The 18,980-nt window shown below is 48.3% G+C and overlaps 1 protein-coding gene across 1 annotated transcript; it reads right to left on the bottom strand.

Moving 5' to 3' along the window:
• Positions 1-7,959: 7,959 nt before the first annotated feature.
• Positions 7,960-11,048, bottom strand: FITM2 (fat storage inducing transmembrane protein 2). The gene is made up of 2 exons (XM_032838565.1): positions 10,821-11,048; positions 7,960-8,635 (listed from the first exon to the last, which is right to left on the bottom strand). The coding sequence occupies exons 1-2, from the start codon at positions 10,991-10,993 to the stop codon at positions 8,029-8,031; spliced, it is 780 nt and encodes a 259-aa protein (XP_032694456.1). The 5' UTR covers positions 10,994-11,048; the 3' UTR covers positions 7,960-8,028.
• Between the last annotated feature and the right edge of the window lie 7,932 nt (positions 11,049-18,980).

The raw sequence follows: 18,980 nt of genomic DNA, 5'->3' as shown, positions 1-18,980 counted from the left end.
AGCGTGGATGTTCCGTGTTCTCCCATTCGCGAGGGGAGTGGTAGAAACTGCCCTGGAATGTTTCCTGCCTTCATTCAGGGACCCAGACTCCTTCCATGCTGTTGCCCCACCTTCCTCTGGGACATTGTTCTCATCCACAGGGCCCTTGATACCTAGGTTTTATCTGCTCAGAAGGGGAAGAGAGGATGGAAGGGCACGTGTCCAGTAGTTTAAGACCTACACTGGGGAGAGGGTCACGAAACTTCCACTCACATTCCATGGGTACGAACTTAATGGCTGGGCCTGGCCCAGCTGCAAAGGCACTGGGAAATGTCATCTGGTTGGGCAGCCTATTGCTAAGGAAGGAGAGAACAGATGTTGGCAAACAGCTAGCAGCCTCTAACCCGAGGAGTAGCTGAATGAGGAGGCACAGGCAGACGGCTGGAGAAAATCAGACTCTAAGTCCGGACTGGAAGATGCCGTGAACCTCCACTCACTTGTTCCACATATGGGGAAACGGAGGCCCTACAGAGACTGGCATCTGGTTGGGTCAGGTCCCACTATGAGTGAGCTAGAGCCAAGAGTCCTTTCCCTGGTCCCATTCTGTGTCTTGGAACGCCAGGGAGAGAACCTAGGGTGGAGGACAGGAAGAGAGAACACACAGACATTTGCTCAGAATCCGTCAGCTGCCGAACTTTCTATGCAGCGCCGTGGAGGGACGGAGGGATGAAGCTGATGTGGGGCTCTCAGCACCACCCCATGCACTGTGGAATTGGGCTTCCCCAAACTTCCAGCTGTTCACAGAAAGGTCTGTGGTGGGGAGCACAGTAAGGTCAGACTTTCTTCCGCTCACTGGCTTTTCACTACCAAAGGCGCAGAATCACCTGTCCAGGTCACTCCAGCACATCCCCGAAGACTGGTCTGGTCGTCCCCCCACAACCTGGGCCCACATTGGCTAAAGGCCTCAGTTTTCCCATCTCTAAAATGGAGTTGATAATACTGCTAGCTGCCATCCAGTGAACACTAACTGTGCCCTAGGAAATTCGCATGAATTATTCTTAACTCTGCAAAACATTGATTTTTATGTTTCACTGATGAAGAGACAGAGGTTCAGAGAGTTAACTACCCAAGGTACAAGGGGTAGTTTGGGTTACTGGACTCCCTCATAGGATGCTATGTCCACAGCCTTTGCCATGCGACTCTGGAGCAGGTTCCACTACGCGCGGAGCTCGTTCCCTGGGCCATGGTGCTGGGCTGGCCCCTGTGACCACCTCGGGCTAGTGGAATGTTGGTGGAAGGACCGGACACAAGCAGAGGCTTTAACGTCCTGATCTGTTTGTCTTAGCCTTCGTGCCCTGGTGATAATCACAAGAAAATCACGTCCCGGGTAGTTGCTGGCCTTTTCGTCTGGGACCCCGAATGAAAATAGAACAGACCTGAGCCCTGCTTGTGGCCTGGAATAGAGCTTACGTGTTCAGGCCGGCCCCTGTCTGTGACCTGCGAGCATCTGTGGTCAGAAGCCATCATGTTGGGGGAGGTTTGTTACAAAGCATTATTACAGCAATCATTGACTGATACAGTGGCAGAGCTGGAATCGGAAGCCAAAGGCTCTAGAAGCCAGAGGCCTTCCAGTTTTCTCCAGGGCCAAGGTCACTGGGAATTACAGTTGAGATCATATAATAAAAATGCCAGGTGTCAGATTAAGAAATTCAGAACAAATGCTAGTTGTTATTCATTGTATTCAATGTTGCATTTTCAAGAGTACATTGATGACGCTGAGTCATTTCAGGGTTGCTGGGGACGTGTAGGAGTTACAGTGCCCAGGCTTCTGAGACAGACATTCACTAGGCAAAGGTAAATGTCTTCAGTAATGAGCAGCCCTCAAAGGGGTCTGATATTTTAAAACTTCTAAAATATCTTCCCATCCATGATTTCATTACACCAATCAAAGACTAGAGAGGTAGGAAAAAAAGTATTATCCCCACCTCATAGATGAGTAACAAGCCCAGAGGGGCTAAGCGACTTGCCTAAGATCACCCAGCGGAGGCGTGGACAGGCAGGATTTGAACGTAGCCTGCTTGCTCCAATCCAAAGCTTCTAATCGCTCCGCATCAGGGTCACCCATCCACCCCTGCATTAGTCCCCAGGAGCATGGTAGGATCTGGCAGACACAGAGTGCTCAGGAAATGCAAGCAGAAGTCAAAAAGGGATGGAAAGATGGGGCTGTGGGCAATGGGGGACAGCAGCCTGTTTGGGCAGGGCCCGAACAACTTTGCTCCAGAAACTAAGATGCTAATCAGGGGCGGTTCCCAGGTTTCTCTACCTATTGATCTCCCAAGCACTCAGCCCATCTCAGCCACACACACCCCAGGCGGCCACACGCTGGCAGAGAAGACGAGCCAAGCAGCGGGGCTCCCTGATAAGGCATCCAGCCCAGTTCCCAAAAATCAGCTGCCTGGATACCGGGGTCAGCCAGACTTCGGCTTGCCTGTGTGCAGACAGCACCTCAAACGGGGAGACCTACTTTACCTTGCCCCCAAACCCCCCAGATAAACAGAGAACACCTCTCTTGTTTTCCCTCAATCACCATCCCCCCAACCTTGAAAGCAGGTGGCAGACTCAGAGACTCCATTCCCACGCTAGGCCACCGGCACACGCCTTCTACATTCATTAACTATACATTTTAATTACTTCTGAGTTGATCAAAATGAAAACACTGACGCGTACGGGGTTTCTCCTGGTTGTAAAGTAAGTCATGGTGATGATGGCGCAGGAGAGACTCTGTGCACTTGAACACATTCTTCTAGACTTCCCACATACTAGGTCCTGGCCTACGCACTTTGCAAACAGCAATTCATTTAATCCTCACAACAACCCTATGAGGTGGGTACTCCTATTATCTCCATTTTACAGATGAGGAAATTGAGGCCAGAGGTTAAGGAACTTGTTCAAGGTCACAAAGCCAGTGTGAGAGTGTGTGTGTGTGTGTTTGTGCGCGTGTGTGTGCGTGCGTGTGCTCCAGCACGTGTGTCAGAGCCAGAATTTGAATCCAGGCTGTCTGGCCAGAGTCCAGTCTCCTTCCTCCTTTGCTCCTCTAAGTGCTTTCTGCAAACCATCTCTGCCTCAGCTGTGGCTGGTCAGCGTAGGTGGGGGGCACACCCCACGTTAGATGTTCAGCACAGTCTGGAGTTGCTCCACTCATCGCCTGCACCCAGCTAGATGAACCCCTTGAAGGCTTGTGTCTCTGAATGAACACTGTGCAGGCCACAGTGCCTGGTTCCCCCAGTGCCCCTGGAATACGGGAGCCGTGAATTTTGAGGGAGGAGAGGTAGCAGCATCCTGACCCTCTACTTCAGGAACAGGGGCTCAGACAGATGTGACTGAGGCCACACAGCTGTAAGTTCTGGTCATTGGGCATCCAAGGGCCTCCAGATTCCACGCTAAATACTACAGCACTGATTCTTTAGTAATGAGGGCATTATATTGTAGTGAGGGCATTATATTAACTGATTGACATCAGTTAAACAAAACTTGACAACCTTTCACTATTACAAGGAGCTTCAAGGAAGTCTTTAGACTTGTTTGCCCACTTCCTCAGCCCGCAGCCCTAGGCTGAGATTGTTGGGTCTGCACATTTTAAGTCTGGACACTACTAGGTTACTTTCTCAACACGTGGCCCCAATTTACCATCTCCTGTCTCCCCAGGCTACAAGAGTCCCTGCTTTCTGTGCTGTGTGTGTTCAACTTCAAAAAACCCTTCAGAGACTGTATGAGGGGTTTCTGGGACAAGTTCTGAAGGTGCACAGGATTTCTCTTAACAGAACCTCCCTTCTCCCAGACAGCTGTCAGAAATGGCTTGGGTGTAGAGACTTTTTTTTTTTTTTTAAGGCTTCTGCAGCTCACCCCTCTGGGAATAAGGCTCAGCTCCCAACGTCCCGAAAGTCCAGTGGACACCTGCCGTCAGATCCGAGGTGCACTAGGCTACTAATGCAGACTAAAGGCAGGGGGCGATAAGGAGCATGCAGAGGTAGGTTCCTCCGTCACTCACTAGAAAACCAGCTGCCACCTAGGCTCTGAGTAGGAGTTTCTTTTCATGTGGTTTCCTAAAATAGGAGTCGTAACCAGCTTGGGAAGCTTCACCCAGCAGAACGGAGAAACAGAATGGACCAGAAGAGTTGGTGAGATCACTCAGTCCACTGCTATCATTTATCAGATAAGGAAACTGAGAGCCAGAGCTGGCGAGCGAGCAACTCGAAGTAATACAGGAAAGGAACACAAGCAACGGCAGAATCCTGTTCGGAGCCCGGCGACCTGACTTCTAGCTGGGGGCTCTTCCTATCACAGCAGGGCCCGTCCGTCACCTCTGCTGAAGGTCCTTCTTTAAGTCTAGCTTTCTTCACGCTCTGTTGCTCCTGAAAATGGGCAGAACGGTAGGTTTCTTGAAAAGGGATGTCTGGATAAGAATCCCCATAGCATATCTGTGCTTTTGTGCATCCTGTTCTCACTTCCTGGGGTTTCCTTCTCTGCCTAACTGGTTATGTTTTGTGAAAACATCCCCTCACTCCCCAGGGCAGCCGGTTGTCCTCCACTCTCTGGTTCCAGGCCCTGACCTTGCCCCAGCGCTCAGAACACTGGACGGTGCTCGCTGGCTCCTTCCATGTCTTCTCCACAAGATCTTCCATTCCTTGAGCACACAGATGGATCAAATTCTCCTCCGCAACCCCAGCACACACCGTTAGCTCCAAGGGCACGGACTTTGGACCACCAATGCAGGCGGGGAGGGAGTTTATCCTACCCCATCAGCTCCTGGCTCCCCGTAGGAGTTCGGTGCCGCTGAAGGAAGTTTTGCAGTATGAGGAGCTTCTAATCCTGGAGCTGTGGAGTTTTCGACAGATACTGCCTGGCGGTGCCAAGCAGGTCAGACTGACAAATGAGTGGGCACGAAAAGGCACAGAAAGCCCTCACATGTGTCCAGGCCTCCAGGGCACAGGGCACAGGGCACTCTCCCCGGTGACCTCATGGGAGTGAACTCTGTAACCACAATCTAGCATGACTCCTGTGAGGCTCAGCTCTTCTCCTTCTGCCGGGAAAACTCCCCAATCTGCTTAATCCAGACCCCAGGATATGGCACAGAGGGAAGGAGTCAATCAAGTTAGGAAATATGTGACTGGACATAAACCGAACTTAGCTTATAGGATTTGGGAGGAAACAAAAAAAGTAAAACACCCTACACAGGGAGCAGCTCCCATAAGAACTACACCCTTGTCCTCAAGTAGGCTGAGCTTTCCCGGATCTGGGCTTCTTAAGGGTTTCAGAAAAGAACACACAAGACATGGAATGTGGGATTTCATTATCTCCAGTTTACTTAATTCGCTTGTTTACACACACGATCTGTGTGTGCATAACAGTGGCAAGAGCCATTCTCTAAATACAATATGCCACTCAGATGGCGACAGACGCACATGGAGAATGAGGCGCCAGTGAATGAACCTCAGCAAGGGAGGCAAAACAAGCACGGCAGAGTTCTGGGATCCCAGATGCCCTTCAAAGCGTCCTGTTCAGCACCTGGAGACAACAGACACTTTCCAGAAGATGATGCACGACTATTTCAATGGGAGACCCAGACCCCAAATGGTACTCAAAAGTAGATGCTTGTTTCCCCGGCTTCCCCGAGGAGCCAAGAAGTTTAAAGGCTTGGAGGGCAAAAAGGGAGACAAGGGATTATCGTCTGCTGAGCACAGGTGCGGGGCATTTTACCTACATCACCGCCCTTAATCCTCCCAGTTTCATCTCCTCCGTTGTCGAGATGTGGCCATGAAGCTTGCTGCGGTCAGACGGCTCTCAGCGGCGATGCCAACACTGGAACCCACGTCTTGGGTTTCCCGAAGCCCACACTCTCAGCTATGCCAGGCGCTCTCACTGGGGGACATGGGGCATGTCCCCAACAGAAAGGCGAGGGTGCTAAGACCGAACAGGAAGTGGTGAATGACCACTTGATACACAAGGGTCAGTCACGGACACTTTGCACAGAGTTAACTTAACGCTGAGCCTTAATCCCAACCTCGAAAGAGAAACGGCTGGAGATTTACATGCGGCAAATGAACATGTGGAGTCACCTAGTGCCTGCTGCCTTTGGGTGCTGAACACAAAACTTAGGAGAGAGCCCAACTCCTTCAACAAGCCCCGGCCACCTACACCACCCCCTCTTCCACTCCCCATTCACAGACGGAAACTCCAGAGGGCAGAAAATTTCTCAAGGGGCCCGTGACATCTGGACAAGGCTCCCAGAGCACCCCGGTGACACCTCTGGAATCTCAGCGCCAGTGTTTCTGCCACCTCTGGGTACAGTGGGTCACAACTCCCATTTTCATGGATACGAATTAACATGCAGCCGGATGGGATACCAGCTACAGGTTTTAAATACATCTTTATAGGAAAGACAGTTTACCCTGAAGATTTTCTGGGCCTCAAGCTCTTAACAATCTAAGCTTGAGTTAAGGCAGTCAAGTGTAGTGCTTGTCGGTTAATGCTATTATCAGGCTTAACTTGGGGGGAGAGGAGGAACATCAAGGAAGCTTCCAGGATGATTATACAAAGTGCAAGGGGCCAGGACAAAAGGCCTAAGGACGCAGCCTGCGGGGGCATGGGGGGTGGGAGTGTGTCCTGTCACAGAGCTGTAACCGCACCTTCATGGGTAGAGGTGATAAGCCTCAGAAGGACAAGGTCAGACATCGGGAAGTGTGCAATGGGGAAAGAAAAGATTGATTTCAAGGCCAGCTGAACAGGCCTAGGTTTGGTCTGGTGTTGGTACAAGTAGGAGGGTGGGGCCAAAGTCACTCCGATATTTAATAAGGACATTTTTGCAAACAGGTTGGCTTCTTGCCATCAGAGGCAATGGAAGCATTTTCCTTCACCTCTGATTTATCATAATCTCATCCAAAATGTAAAAATCCCTTGGGCCAGAGCAGACTGATCACTAACATGCTGTTTAGATCAACCGCCGATGCGTGGTCAGGAAAGTTTCAGTGCCAAGAATGTATTTTGCAAAGTTACTCTGACTCAGCTTAAAGTTCATTCAGTTGTCATGAAAACGTCTGCTTTCGGATTTTATTCTTTATAGAGAAAACAGCCCCTGAAGTGAGGTGGAATTTAATACTATAAGCCAAGAGTTTTGATTATAAAAAGTAAATCAGTGTTCTAAAAAAAAAAAAGCAAAAACCCCCAACAAACCTCAAGCTATCTACACACGTACCAAAGGGCAGCACTGAAGTTCTGGGTTATTTTCGGGGGTTTTGTCAACAAAAAACAAATGCCATAGTTGTTATTAAAAACAATAAAGCATTTGCTCAAAATTGTAGGAAAAAAATGTAACCTTATTGCTCCAAAAACCAATACATAATAGACAATACACACAGAAAACTAGCCATGTTCATTACATAAATATCATCCAACACTCAGCCAGAGAGGCACTCCAGTGTCACTGTTTTGGTAGCTAATCACAAGTCAGTTGCAATATATAACATTCTGAGGATAAGCAAATATCTCCACCAGAGAGCGTCTTTCGGGCAGTTGGCTGGTTTATAAAGAACCCTGCTGGAAATAAATGCTTATGCAAAACTGACCCGAGGGTAATACTGTTAAACCACAGCATTAACAATACCAGACTCCAGGATCAGGGAGAGAATGATGGCAGCAGAGAAGGGTCCCGAGGCCCAGGCCTTCCCTTCAGCCACACAACAGAGGCTTTCCTAGTTCTGTACTCTCACTGAGCGTTAGCCCTGCCCTCCAGGGACAAAAGGAACATTACAGATTAAGGTCAAGCCTCGCCAGGGACAAAAAGTGCCCGACTGGGAATGGTGGTGCTTGTGACAAGAAGTGTGGGGATTAAACTCACTCTCCAGACTCCACCACCACTCACCAAAGCTTCCTGGTAAGCTTCCTCTTTAAAGTGGGGTCAATAATTTAGTTGAATAACTAAGAAAAAGAATGGAAAAAAATACATCAGCCATTGTCCTGCCGTCACCCCTTTTGTTTCTCTTTTATTCCTTGTTAACTGTCTCGCTTCAAATTCAAACTAGAGCTCTGGGGAGGCAGTCCTGGGGAAAAAGCCTTCAGATACCAAAATCCGTAAGTCCCATACCAGCTCAGCAGACCAAACAAGGTGCCGAACACCTTCTGGGTCAAGTTGTGGAAGTAAACAGCTGTGCACAGAAACATAGACACCCAGATGAAGGTCAGGCAGCCCAGGGCCACCACCAGGCTGGTGATGGCCGTGTGCAGGCAGTGGCTCCGGTCCGTCCTCACCTCATGCAGCACGGCCATCTCCTCCACAATCATAAGGGCGCAGAAGGTCAGCAGGAAGGAGTGGCCCGAGATGTCAAAGCCATGCCAAAAGCCTCCTCCCCCGTGGCACTGCTGCTTATTCTGGTGCTCCTTTCTGACCCCCTCCAGGGAGGGCGACTGGTAGCAGCTGCCTGTGTAGTGTTCGATGTTAGAGAAGAGGACTGTGCAGACATACCAGATGGCCGTGCCCACCAGCAGGGTACTCAGCCGCCGCAGGACCAGGCCGGCCTTGCCTGTCAGGTGGTAGTTGGTGAGGGCAATGAAAGGCAGGAGGAGACAGAAGGTCCAGGCCCAGGCCAGTTTGACAAAATACCTGGCAGAAGATGAAAGTGGAAGTGAAGACAGGGGACATGGCGGAGAGGAGACAAGGTCATGACTCGGGTCTCTAGACTCTCAAGGGAGGGGAAATAAGGAAAGTTGATAAAAAGCTACAGATTACAACTTCACTTACTAAATTTCAAGCGGAATAACTCCTAAATCCTTATTATTATCCCCATTTTACAGATAAGAAAACTGAGGCATAGAAGTATCATGCCCAAAGTAGAGGTTCTAAGTGGTGGCGCTGGGATTCAAATCCCAGGCCTGTGATCTTAACCTGTGATCCAGGGCCTGGGAAAGTGGACACATAGAACACTCATGGTTACCCTGGGAAGAAGGTCTCGTTTGCTCCGTTTCATAGAGAATGCAAGACTCAGAAAAGTTCCGTAACTTGCCCAGGGTCACAATCACACTATCAGCGAGCCCAGAGTAAATCTAGGTTTGGCCAGCCCAAAGCGCGTGTTTTTTCTACACCGTGGCTCTTTCCTCCATGGCAGCAATGATCTCAGAACAGAGTTTGAGTTCAAGCCAGAAGACCGGGTTCAAATCCTGACTCTGACTCAACCTGTTACCACACGTCTCCAGGCCTCAGTTTCCCCAGCTGTAAAATAGACCTGAGAAGAACAAATGAGGTTTGTTTTTTTTTAAAAAAAGATTTTATTTATTTATTTGACAGACAGAGATCACAAATAGGCAAAGAGGCAGGCAGAGAGAGAGGGAAGCAGGCTCCCTGCTGAGCAGAGAGCCCGATGCGGGGCTTGATCCCAGGACCCTGAGATCATGACCCAAGCCAAAGGCAGAGGCATTAACCCACTGAGCCACCATCCAGGCACCCCAACAAATGAGTTTTTAAATCCCTCCCAGAGCCAATGATTCAGTCGTTCCCTCCGATTAGCACAGAGGCTTGGAACAAAATGTCAGAATCCATGGTCATGGTTACCCACAAACAACAGGGGCCTGTCTGCCAGGCCACTTGGCTCCCAGCCCACCCAGGCCAGATAAAGCAGTGGCTGCCTGTCTGCCTCCCCTCGCTCGTCAAAGGTGGCTGACCTGGGGACCAGCCATGGGAAACACACATGCAGGAGGCTTGGGGCTACAACCACACTCATCACCATCTATTCTTAGCCCAGCCACCAGAGATGGGTGAGGAAGGAAAGGGGGGCCAAGGACAGGATGACTTTTTCCTGGGTTCCCAGGGCTACTCAGTCACCACCCAAGAGCCTGTCATTCACATCTTCCCTGGGAACTGACATGCACGATCTGTCACGGCTGGGGAGAGAAACCAGGGTTTTAAGTAGATAAGCGAAGTCGGGCTGATTTTTTGGGGAGATCTTGCTGACACTCTAATTCTAAAGAATCTAAGCTCACTTCAAGGCAGAAGTTTTATCCTTCAGATAAAATTGTACTACTTTACTACTGCAAGTGTTTTTGTGCAAAACCCTTGAAATCCAGGAGTTAAAAACAATACAGAAAAAAACAGGCGCGAGCGGGTGGAGTTAAGGAGGTGTCTCAAAGAGCACAACTGGGCTTGCTTCCCTGGGCCACTGCCATGAACTCTGAGTGGCTGAGAAGGTCCAAGGAGATCCAGGGTAAAGGTCAGAGGCTGGAGGACTCCGCTCCTCGGGGACTATCTCGGAGCGGGGGTCCCATCATAGGCGGGGGCGAGGCTCGCAAAGGTTAGGGGGTGTCAGGGCGAGAAGGCACAGGTGGTGACGGGATTCTGCCACAAGCCGGGGATAGGGGCGGGGTGGGCATGGGGTCGGACACCGCGCGGGGTCTGACGCAGATAGGCAGGAGGAAGGTGGCATCTCCAAGCAGGTCCGGGGCTTACTCCTAACTCCAAGGGGAGGTGGGGGGGCGCCGCGACAGAGGTTAATTCAACGCCCCATCCCGACCCCCCCGAGCCCCGCACACGCGCGCGCGCACACACACAGCCCTGCCCGGCACTCCCTGCCCAGTCAACTCCAGCCGGCTCGTCTGGGCGTGCAGACATCAACTGCTAGTGACACAGCCATTCGGGGTTCCTCGGGCGCGACACGCGTGCACATGCAGCTGTCACAATGAAGAGGGCCTCCCCGTCCCATGGCTCGTCCATCAGGGCAGCTAAGCCCCTGCTCTATGGACGAGGCGACGGGGGGTCGGCTAGGGCAGGGACAGGAGAGGACCCGGGGCGTACTCACACGTTGAAGACGTTGCGCTTGTTGCTGAGGTAGCTCTCGGGCAGCGGGGAGAGCTCCTTGAGGACGGAGCCCGCCAGCATGCAGGCCGCCAGCGCCCAGGGCAGGTAGCGCCGCACCGCCGCGTGCACCAGCGTTCTCCGGAGGAGCCTCGCGCAGCACTCCAGATGCTCCATGCCCGACCTCGTCGGCCACCGTCCGCTTCCCCGCACCTCTCGGCCACCGTCGTGCCCTGCGCTCGGAAGAAGCCGCGGCGTCCCTTTGGACGCATGCGCGCCGCCCGCGAGCCCCACCCCTCCCGGAGCGCGAGCGCGAGCGCTCCCCCTCCCGGCCACTGGCGGCCTCTGCAGCGCGTCCACTCCCGAACGCCGGCCCTCTTCTCCTCCCAGTCCCGCCGCCAGGCGGCAGGCGAGGAGTCTTGTTCTGGGTCTGGGAAGAAGCTCTCCTGGGAGTATTTGCTGGAGATGGGGAAGAGTAAATGCAGTGCTGTAGGAGTTAGAGAAGCAGTCATAGCACCATTTAGTCTCTCCTAAAAGCTTGGAGACACCGCCTCCATCCGCGCCTTAGTTTTCTCCTCTGTAAAATGGGGAGAAAAGAGGAGCTCAGCCCTTCGCAAGAGTTAGTGTATGAACCCGAGGTCATTAGGGTGATCCAGGTATAGGGAAATGAGATTTAATTTTATTAGAAAAGAAGTGCACAAAATAATTACTCAATTTAAATGCTTAGTTATTAGTTTTTTTTTAAAAAAGCTTTTAAAACAACTATTGTACTGAGTGAAAATGCTGGACTCTGGGGGTTAGGATCAGATAACGGTGTGGTGACTCAGTCACTCGGTTTATCACAGAGCTAAACCCTCTGACCCCCCCATCATGGCTGGGTTCCTAACTCAGTGTTTCCCAAATTTCAGGCTCCTCACCTCCCCCCATCCCGCATTGTATCAGTCTCTTAGGACTGCCATAACAAATTACTACAAACTTCTTTTTTTATTTCTTTTATTTCTTTTATTTATTTATTTATTTTTAAAGATTTTATTTACTTGAGAGAGCAAGAGCATGAGCAGGGGAGGAAGAGGGAGAAGCAGACTCCTCGCTGAGCAGGGAGTCTGATGCAGGGCTCTATCCCAGGACCTTGAGATCACAACCCCAGCCAAAGACAGACCCCCAGTGGACTGAGCCACCCAGGTGTCCCTAAAGTTCTTTTTTTAAAAATTTATTTATTTATTTGAGAGAGAGGGACAGAGATAGCAAGAGAGAGCATAGGTGGGAAGGAGAGAGAGAAGCAAGCTCCCCACTGAAGGGAACCGGTTGTGGGGCTTGATTATGTCATGAGATCATGACCTGAGCTGAAGGCAGATGATTAACCGACTGAGCCACCCAGGAGCCCCTACTACAAACTCCTTGGCTTAGAACAACAGAAATTTATTTTTTCACAGTTCTGGAAGCCAGAAATCCCAAGGGATTGGCAGGGTTGGTTCCTTCTAGAGACTCTGGAGACACTCCTGCCCATGCTTCTCTCCCCGCTTCTGGTGCCTGCGGGCAATTTTTGGTGGTTTTTGGCTTGTAACTTTATAGCTCGGGTCTCTGCCTCCATCAGCAGCACGTGGCCTTCTCCTCTCTGTTCCAGGCTGGTTTTCTCAACTGTGGGTTCAGCAACACCACACTGGGAGCTTAAAACCAGCCACGATGGAAGTTTACACCAGTGAAACTGGCAATCACTATAAACCAGGGCTTTATCTGGTTTGTTGATTGTTGATTCTGTTTCTTATCAGGACAATAGTCCTTGGATGTCGGATCTACCCTAAATCCAGAATTATCTTGAGACAATCCTTAGTTATGTCAGCAAAGACCCTATTTCCAAATAAGGTCACATTCCCAGGTTCCAGGGGTTAAGACACATCTTTTTAGAGGTCACTCTTCAAGCCATTATAAACACCTTAACTGATTGTTCTATGTCCATACACCACCAAATACTATTATTTACATAAAGCTTTTCTTTAAACAGCACATGCTTCAAACTTAAATACCTCCCGAACAGCCTCTCAAGCCAAAAATATCCTTGAAATCATGGATTCTGTGTGTCAGTTATATTTATTCTATTACAAATAAAACATTTATATTGAAATATTCATCATCACCAGCCGCCTAAAATAATCTCACGCACCTAAATCAAGGATAGCTACCAAACTTCGGGGAACACTGGCCTGATTTACGCCTAGAATGGGCTAATGTTTAAAGTCTCTCGTGCAGAGAATTAATAAACTAATGAGAATAAAAGCATTAATTCCTTAGCCACCTCAAGATGATCTTCATATCTGTAAATTTGCATTTACCTAATCAGGGTTCTTCCATAGCAAGATGTCTCTGGGCCTTCAAGAAGTTGCATATTAAAAAGAAAATATAGTGGTGATCATACCAGTTTGGTTTTTCATGATTAGTAATAAAAACTACACAGCTAGAAAGATGTTATTTGTGAAGGCAGCTTGTGGATAATACCTGAAACCATCTCTAGCTTCTGAAGGTTGGTAGGTGCTCAGTTATTGTTACTTTCCATAGCAAAATGCACAAGGGTTAAGAACAGGGAGGTACACTGGACATTGTTAAAGTGTTTCATTAGTGAAAATCCAGATGCTGACCCCAACCCCAAGAAAAGGTAAAAGGGTGCTGGGTGAACAGAAATTCTAGACATCACCCAAACCGAACTTCCAAAAATGTACCTCCTGAAACGTTCAGGGTTTGTATTTCTTTTTTTTTTTTTTAAGATTTTATTCATTTATATTGAAAGAGAGAGAGTGCAACCAGGGGGAGCAGCAGGCAGAGGGAGAGGGAGGCTCCCCGCTGAACACGGAGCCTGTTGTGGGGCCCAATCCCAGGATCCCGAGATCATGATCTGAGCTGAAGGCAGGCACTTAACCAACTATAAGCCACCCAGGCGCCCAGGATCTGTATTTCTGTAGAAAGGATTTGGGTTTGGGGTGCCTGGGGGGCTCAGTGGGTTAAGCCTCTGCCTTCGGCTCAGGTCATGATCTCAGGGTACTGGAATTGAGCCCCGCATTGGGCTCTCTGCTCAGCGGGGAGCCTGCTTCTCCCTCTCTCTCTCTGCCTGCCTCTCTGCCTACTTGTGATCTCTCTCTCTGTGAAATAAATAAAATCTTTTAAAAAAAAGAAAAGAGGGGCGCCTGGGTGGCTCAGTGGGTTGAGCCACTGCCTTCGGCTCAGGTCATGATCTCAAAGTCCTGGGATAGAGCCCCGCATCGGGCTCTCTGCTCAGCGGGGGGCCTGCTTCCTCCTCTCTCTCTGCCTGCATGTGATCTCTCTCTGTCAAATAAATAAATAAAATCTTTTAAAAAAATAAATAAATAATAAAAATTTAAAAAAGAAAAGAAAGGATTTGGGTTTGATCTACCTAAGACCGTGTAGCTTCATCCCTGGAGAATTTTGAAGATTAGGTTAAACCCAGACCTGAAAAATTGTTAAGTCTCTAAAAAAGTTTCTTTCCTTTCTTCCTCCCTCCCTCCCTCCCTCCTTCCTTCCTTCCTTCCTTCCTTCCTTCCTTCCTTCCTTCCTTCCTTCTTTTCTCTCCCTCTCTTTCTCCCTTCCTTCCTTTTTTCTTATTTTCTTTCTTTCTCTCTTTCTTTTCACTCCTTCCTTCCTTCCTTTTTCTCTCATTTCCTTCCTTTTCATTCTTCCTTTCCCTTTCTTTTTCTTTCTTTCTTTTCCTCCTTCCTTTCCTCCCTCCTTCCTTCCTCTTCCTTCCTTCCTTCTTTTGCTCCCTCTTCCTTCCTTTTTCTTTCTTTCTTCATTTTATTTCTTTATTTCTTTCCTTCCTTCCTTCATTACTCCCTCCCTCCCTTCCTCCCTCCCTCCCCTTCCTTCCTTCCTTCTTTCTTTTCTTTTTCCTTTCCTTTCCTTCTACTTCAACCCATATCAGAAAATCCATGTTTCTGTCCTGAGTCCAACAGTGTGCTGGAGCCAACCTATTCAGGCCTGTGAGAGCAGAGTGTTAGGTTTTCATGGCTTTTGCAAGCTGATCATTAAACACAGCCATTATTTAAAATTACATTATATAAACTAACAACTAAACTCAACATAAATATTCAAAACTCATTATTTTCTAATTAGTTTACTATATGTCCTAATTTACCTTTGCTCTTAGAATTACTTGCACCCACTGTATCTGTATGGTATGTTCCAGGCTGGTTTTCTCAACTGTGGGTTCAGCAACACCACACTGGGAGCTTAAAACCAGCCACGATGGAAGTTTACACCAGTGAAACTGGCAATCACTATAAACCGGGGCTTTATCTGGTTTGTTGATTGTCTAGATAGAGATGCAATTCCATTTGTCACGATTGAACTGAAACACTAAGGTGTTTATAGATACAAGAGTCCAGCAAAAATCAGTGAAAGCATCCTGTGAGAATCAATTTATTATCTGAAATTTACAGTAAAAAATATTTGTGCATGTCATGATTTATAAAATCTGTGCTACACACCTTGTGTTAAGAAACCCTTATGATAGGGTGCCTGGGTGGCTCAGTGGGTTAAAGCCTCTGCCTTCGGCTCAGGTCATGATCCCAGGGTCCTGGGATCGAGGCCTGCATAGGGCTCTCTGCTCCGTGGGGAGCCTGCTTTCTTCCCTCTCTCTCTGCCTGCCTCTCTGCCTACCTGTGATCTCTGTCTGTTAAATAAATAAATAAAATCTTTAAAAAAAGAAAAAAAAGAAACCCTTATGATAAACCTATGCATATATATACTTATGCATTGTCTTAGAGAGCTCATTGTTGAACATGTGTCGATAAATCACACTGTAGTCTAGCACACACATAAAAATATATCTGTAGCATATGAGTGAATGTGCAGGCTAATAGATACATAGACATAGCTGTAAACATAGCTTTATGATAGTTCGTGACAGAATACGCCTCTGCTATGTATGAGATACTCTGATATTTTGTTTCATTATAAATTAAATTTTTAGAAATGCTGGTCATGACCCGCGGAACTGATTTTACAACTCACGAATGGGTGGGGGGATCTGTAGTTTGAAAAACATGAGATTTTAAGGCACTGGAGGACCGTGCTCTGCCCTTCCCCACCAGAGGGTGATAGAAGACCACAGATACCAGCATTCTGCCCGCCTGAACCTTCCCTGGTACCACCTAGTGGCTAGTTTCCTGCCTCCTTTATTCAGCAACTATTGTTACAAGTGGGTCTCAAAGAATTTAAAAATCTAGTGAAGGTGAAAATCATTCATTGACTCAGCCAAGCAACATTTATTAATTTGCTATGCATCAAGCGTTGGGCTAGATGTTAGGACTTCCAACGTGTTGAGTAGGTGAGTTTCCTTAATAAGTGAAGATTTATCCCCCTTTAAAACCACAGTTTTCCCTCATTGGAGGCAGACTCACTAAGTCTGTGGAATGGTTGCATGGAAATCATCTGAGGTTACCATTGTGCCTTTGGCCAGGTTGGACATGCACATATATAAGCTAAGCGCTAAATAAAAGGAAATGTAAGTTTGTGCTGCTTTCTCAGAAAGAATTTTTCTTCTTTATAACCACATTACACTATAGTGCCACTGATTTATAAGGAGAATACATTCTGCCAGAATAGAATACATTAAAGTCTTGAGTGTTTGTTTCCATTGGAAAAGAGGTCTTTATTTTGACAATGATCTTGGTCTGTTTTCAAGTATATTGGCCTGAATCACTTGACTAAATGGCAGAGAATAGGAGGTCTTTATGAATTAGGAGTATCATTAAAGGTCCTTTATAAAATATATTTTAGGGGTGTCTGGCTGGTGCAGTGGGTTAGGCATCCGACTCTTGGTTTCCACTGGGGTTGTCATCTCGGAGTCATGGGTTGAGCCCTGTGCTGGGCTCCATGCTCAGTGTGGAGTCTGCTTGGGACTCTCCCTCACCCTCTGCCTCTGCTAGCACTACCTCCTGCCCAGCCCCAGCTCTCTCTCTCTCTCTCAAGTAAAAATAAATAAATCTTTAAAAAACTAAAAAAATGTTTAAAAATAAAATGCACTTTAAAAAATACAAAATAAAATACACTTTATAATTTACTTGTTTATTTCTGTCTCCCCTACTTGAATGTCGACTCCAGAGGGCAGGGAACATTGCCTTTCTCGTTCACTGATGCATCCCAAGTGTCTAGAACTGTGGCTGGCATCTACTAAGCACTCTCTTTTGTTGTTTTTAAATAAATTTATGAATCATTATTAATATGCTGATGTAAAGGAAGTTATTTTAAATTAAAATGGCTTTTTTAAAAAGATTTCATTTATTTATTTGACAGAGATAGACACAGTGAGAGAGGGAACACAAGCAGGGGGAGGGGGAGAGTGAGAAGCAGGCTTCCCGCAGAGCAAGGAGCTGGATGCAGGGCTCGATCCCAGGACCCTGGAATTATGACCTGAGCTGAAGGCAGACACTTAACAGACTGAGCCACCCAGGTGCCCCTAAAGTGGCTTTTTTAAAATAAACTGAAGGGATGACAGAATAATAATTATGAAATTATTATTTTTTTAATCTGCAGGGGTTTCCAAGATTGTAAATCACTGGGAAAGGGATTTTCTGGTCCATAAAGTGGGAATGATGCTGCAGTAGAGTGACAGTGGATTAGATCGAGAATGTTTGGGGCCACTGAGAAGACTCCATAGGACCAAGAAAGGATCAGAGAAGAGTTCTTGGAGGAGATGAGTTCTAAGTGGGCATCAGGGGTTGTCCAGAAGAATAGTGGGAAGCCGACGTTCCAGGAAGAGTGACCAGCAGGTGTCCTTTTGTTGGCTGATGTGGGTGAAATAATTCACTGTGGGCTGGGGTGAGGGCGGGCAGCCCAGTAATTCTCCCCATGGGCAGCCCACTCTGTCCACCACTCCTGGCCTGCCGGCACCAATCCCTTCCTCCTGAGCTCTCTTCTTCAATGCCTCCCCCATTCTTAACCTCTGGATACCTCTTTCTGGCCGGAGGGGGCGACTAGCCACTCCCTGGGGTGAGGCAGCTGAACAAAGCCTGTGTCTGCCAGAGGCCAGGCTGCCTGCCTGCTAAGTGGGAGGGGGCTGTGTCCTCCGGCCGGGACCCCCAGCACACACAAGCCAGGCTGCTCAGCATGTGGGCACTGAGTCAGAAGGGCTGGTGCAGGAGGGCCAGGGACCAGGCCTTGCTCATCTGCAGGCCACAGGGAGAGCCGCAGGAGGGGCTGACTTGGACCCTACCCCAACCTTACCAATCCTACTCCCTCCTCCACCCCCAAGCACAGTCTCTCTCAACCCAGACCCTCCGACCTCAGGCTTTGGGGCTGAGGTTTTGTTGTCTGGAAAAAACGTTGGTAAAACTGGAAAGAAAGGCCAGGCACTGGATATCCCAGTGTGGTAGATGAAGGAGGGCACTGGGATCGGAAGGAGTATAGACAAAGTTCTAGTTCTTTACCTGGGAGATAGTCAGATGTTTTCTTTAAAAAAAATTGATTAAACTATATATTTATATTTTATAAATCTAGTACACTTATTACATTTCACAATATATGAGATGGTATATATTTTTAAAAAGAACACCTAACGGAATAAAATACCTAGGTTCTAAGAAGAACTGGTTTTATTGAGCCTTAATTAAGTGTCCGGCACTGTGCTAAGTGCTTTATTGAATTTGGCTCTTTCTTCTCACAACAACTAAGGCAAGTACTGCTATTACTTCATTTTGCAAATGCTGGCACAGAGAAACTAAGAAACTTAGCCAAGGTCACACAGCTGGCAATCCATCAGACCGGGTTTCAGACCAGGGTCAGTATGCCTCTAGGACGAGTCACTTACCTGTTTCTTCATCTGAAAAATGAGACCCCTATAGTGCCAGCTTTGTTGCCCAGATAAATAAGCGAAAACTGACTGTGCTGGGTGTCGTGCATACAGTAGGCGCACACAAAAGGTGTTCACCTCCGAAATAAAGATGCTCTTCTTTGGCTGCTCAGTAACTTTCGAGACAGGCACAGCAAAGGGTCACCGTCCCCACTGAACAGACAAGAAGTCTGACTCCGTTCTCAGGCCATCGAGGAGCCAGGAGGCCCAGAGGCTCCCCCTGGTCCCTTCCCTCCCTTACACTGCTGAACTCTTAAGGTCCAGCAGCAGCAGGGAAATGGCAGCGGGGCTGGACTCCCGCCCTGC

Source organism: Lontra canadensis, unplaced genomic scaffold, assembly GCF_010015895.1.
Source record: "Lontra canadensis isolate GAN:19392208 unplaced genomic scaffold, GSC_riverotter_1.0 scaffold105, whole genome shotgun sequence".
Classification (NCBI taxonomy): Eukaryota; Metazoa; Chordata; class Mammalia; order Carnivora; family Mustelidae; genus Lontra; species Lontra canadensis.
This window is presented reverse-complemented; position numbering and strand designations above follow the sequence as displayed.

Excerpts from the sequence above, each read along its gene's own strand:
- FITM2 (XM_032838565.1), bottom strand. The coding sequence starts at position 10,993 with ATGGAGCATCTGGAGTGCTGCGCGAGGCTCCTCCGGAGAACGCTGGTG. Across the intron at positions 8,636-10,820 it reads AAGCGCAACGTCTTCAACGT|GTATTTTGTCAAACTGGCCT; the intron begins GTGAGTACGCCC and ends ATCTTCTGCCAG.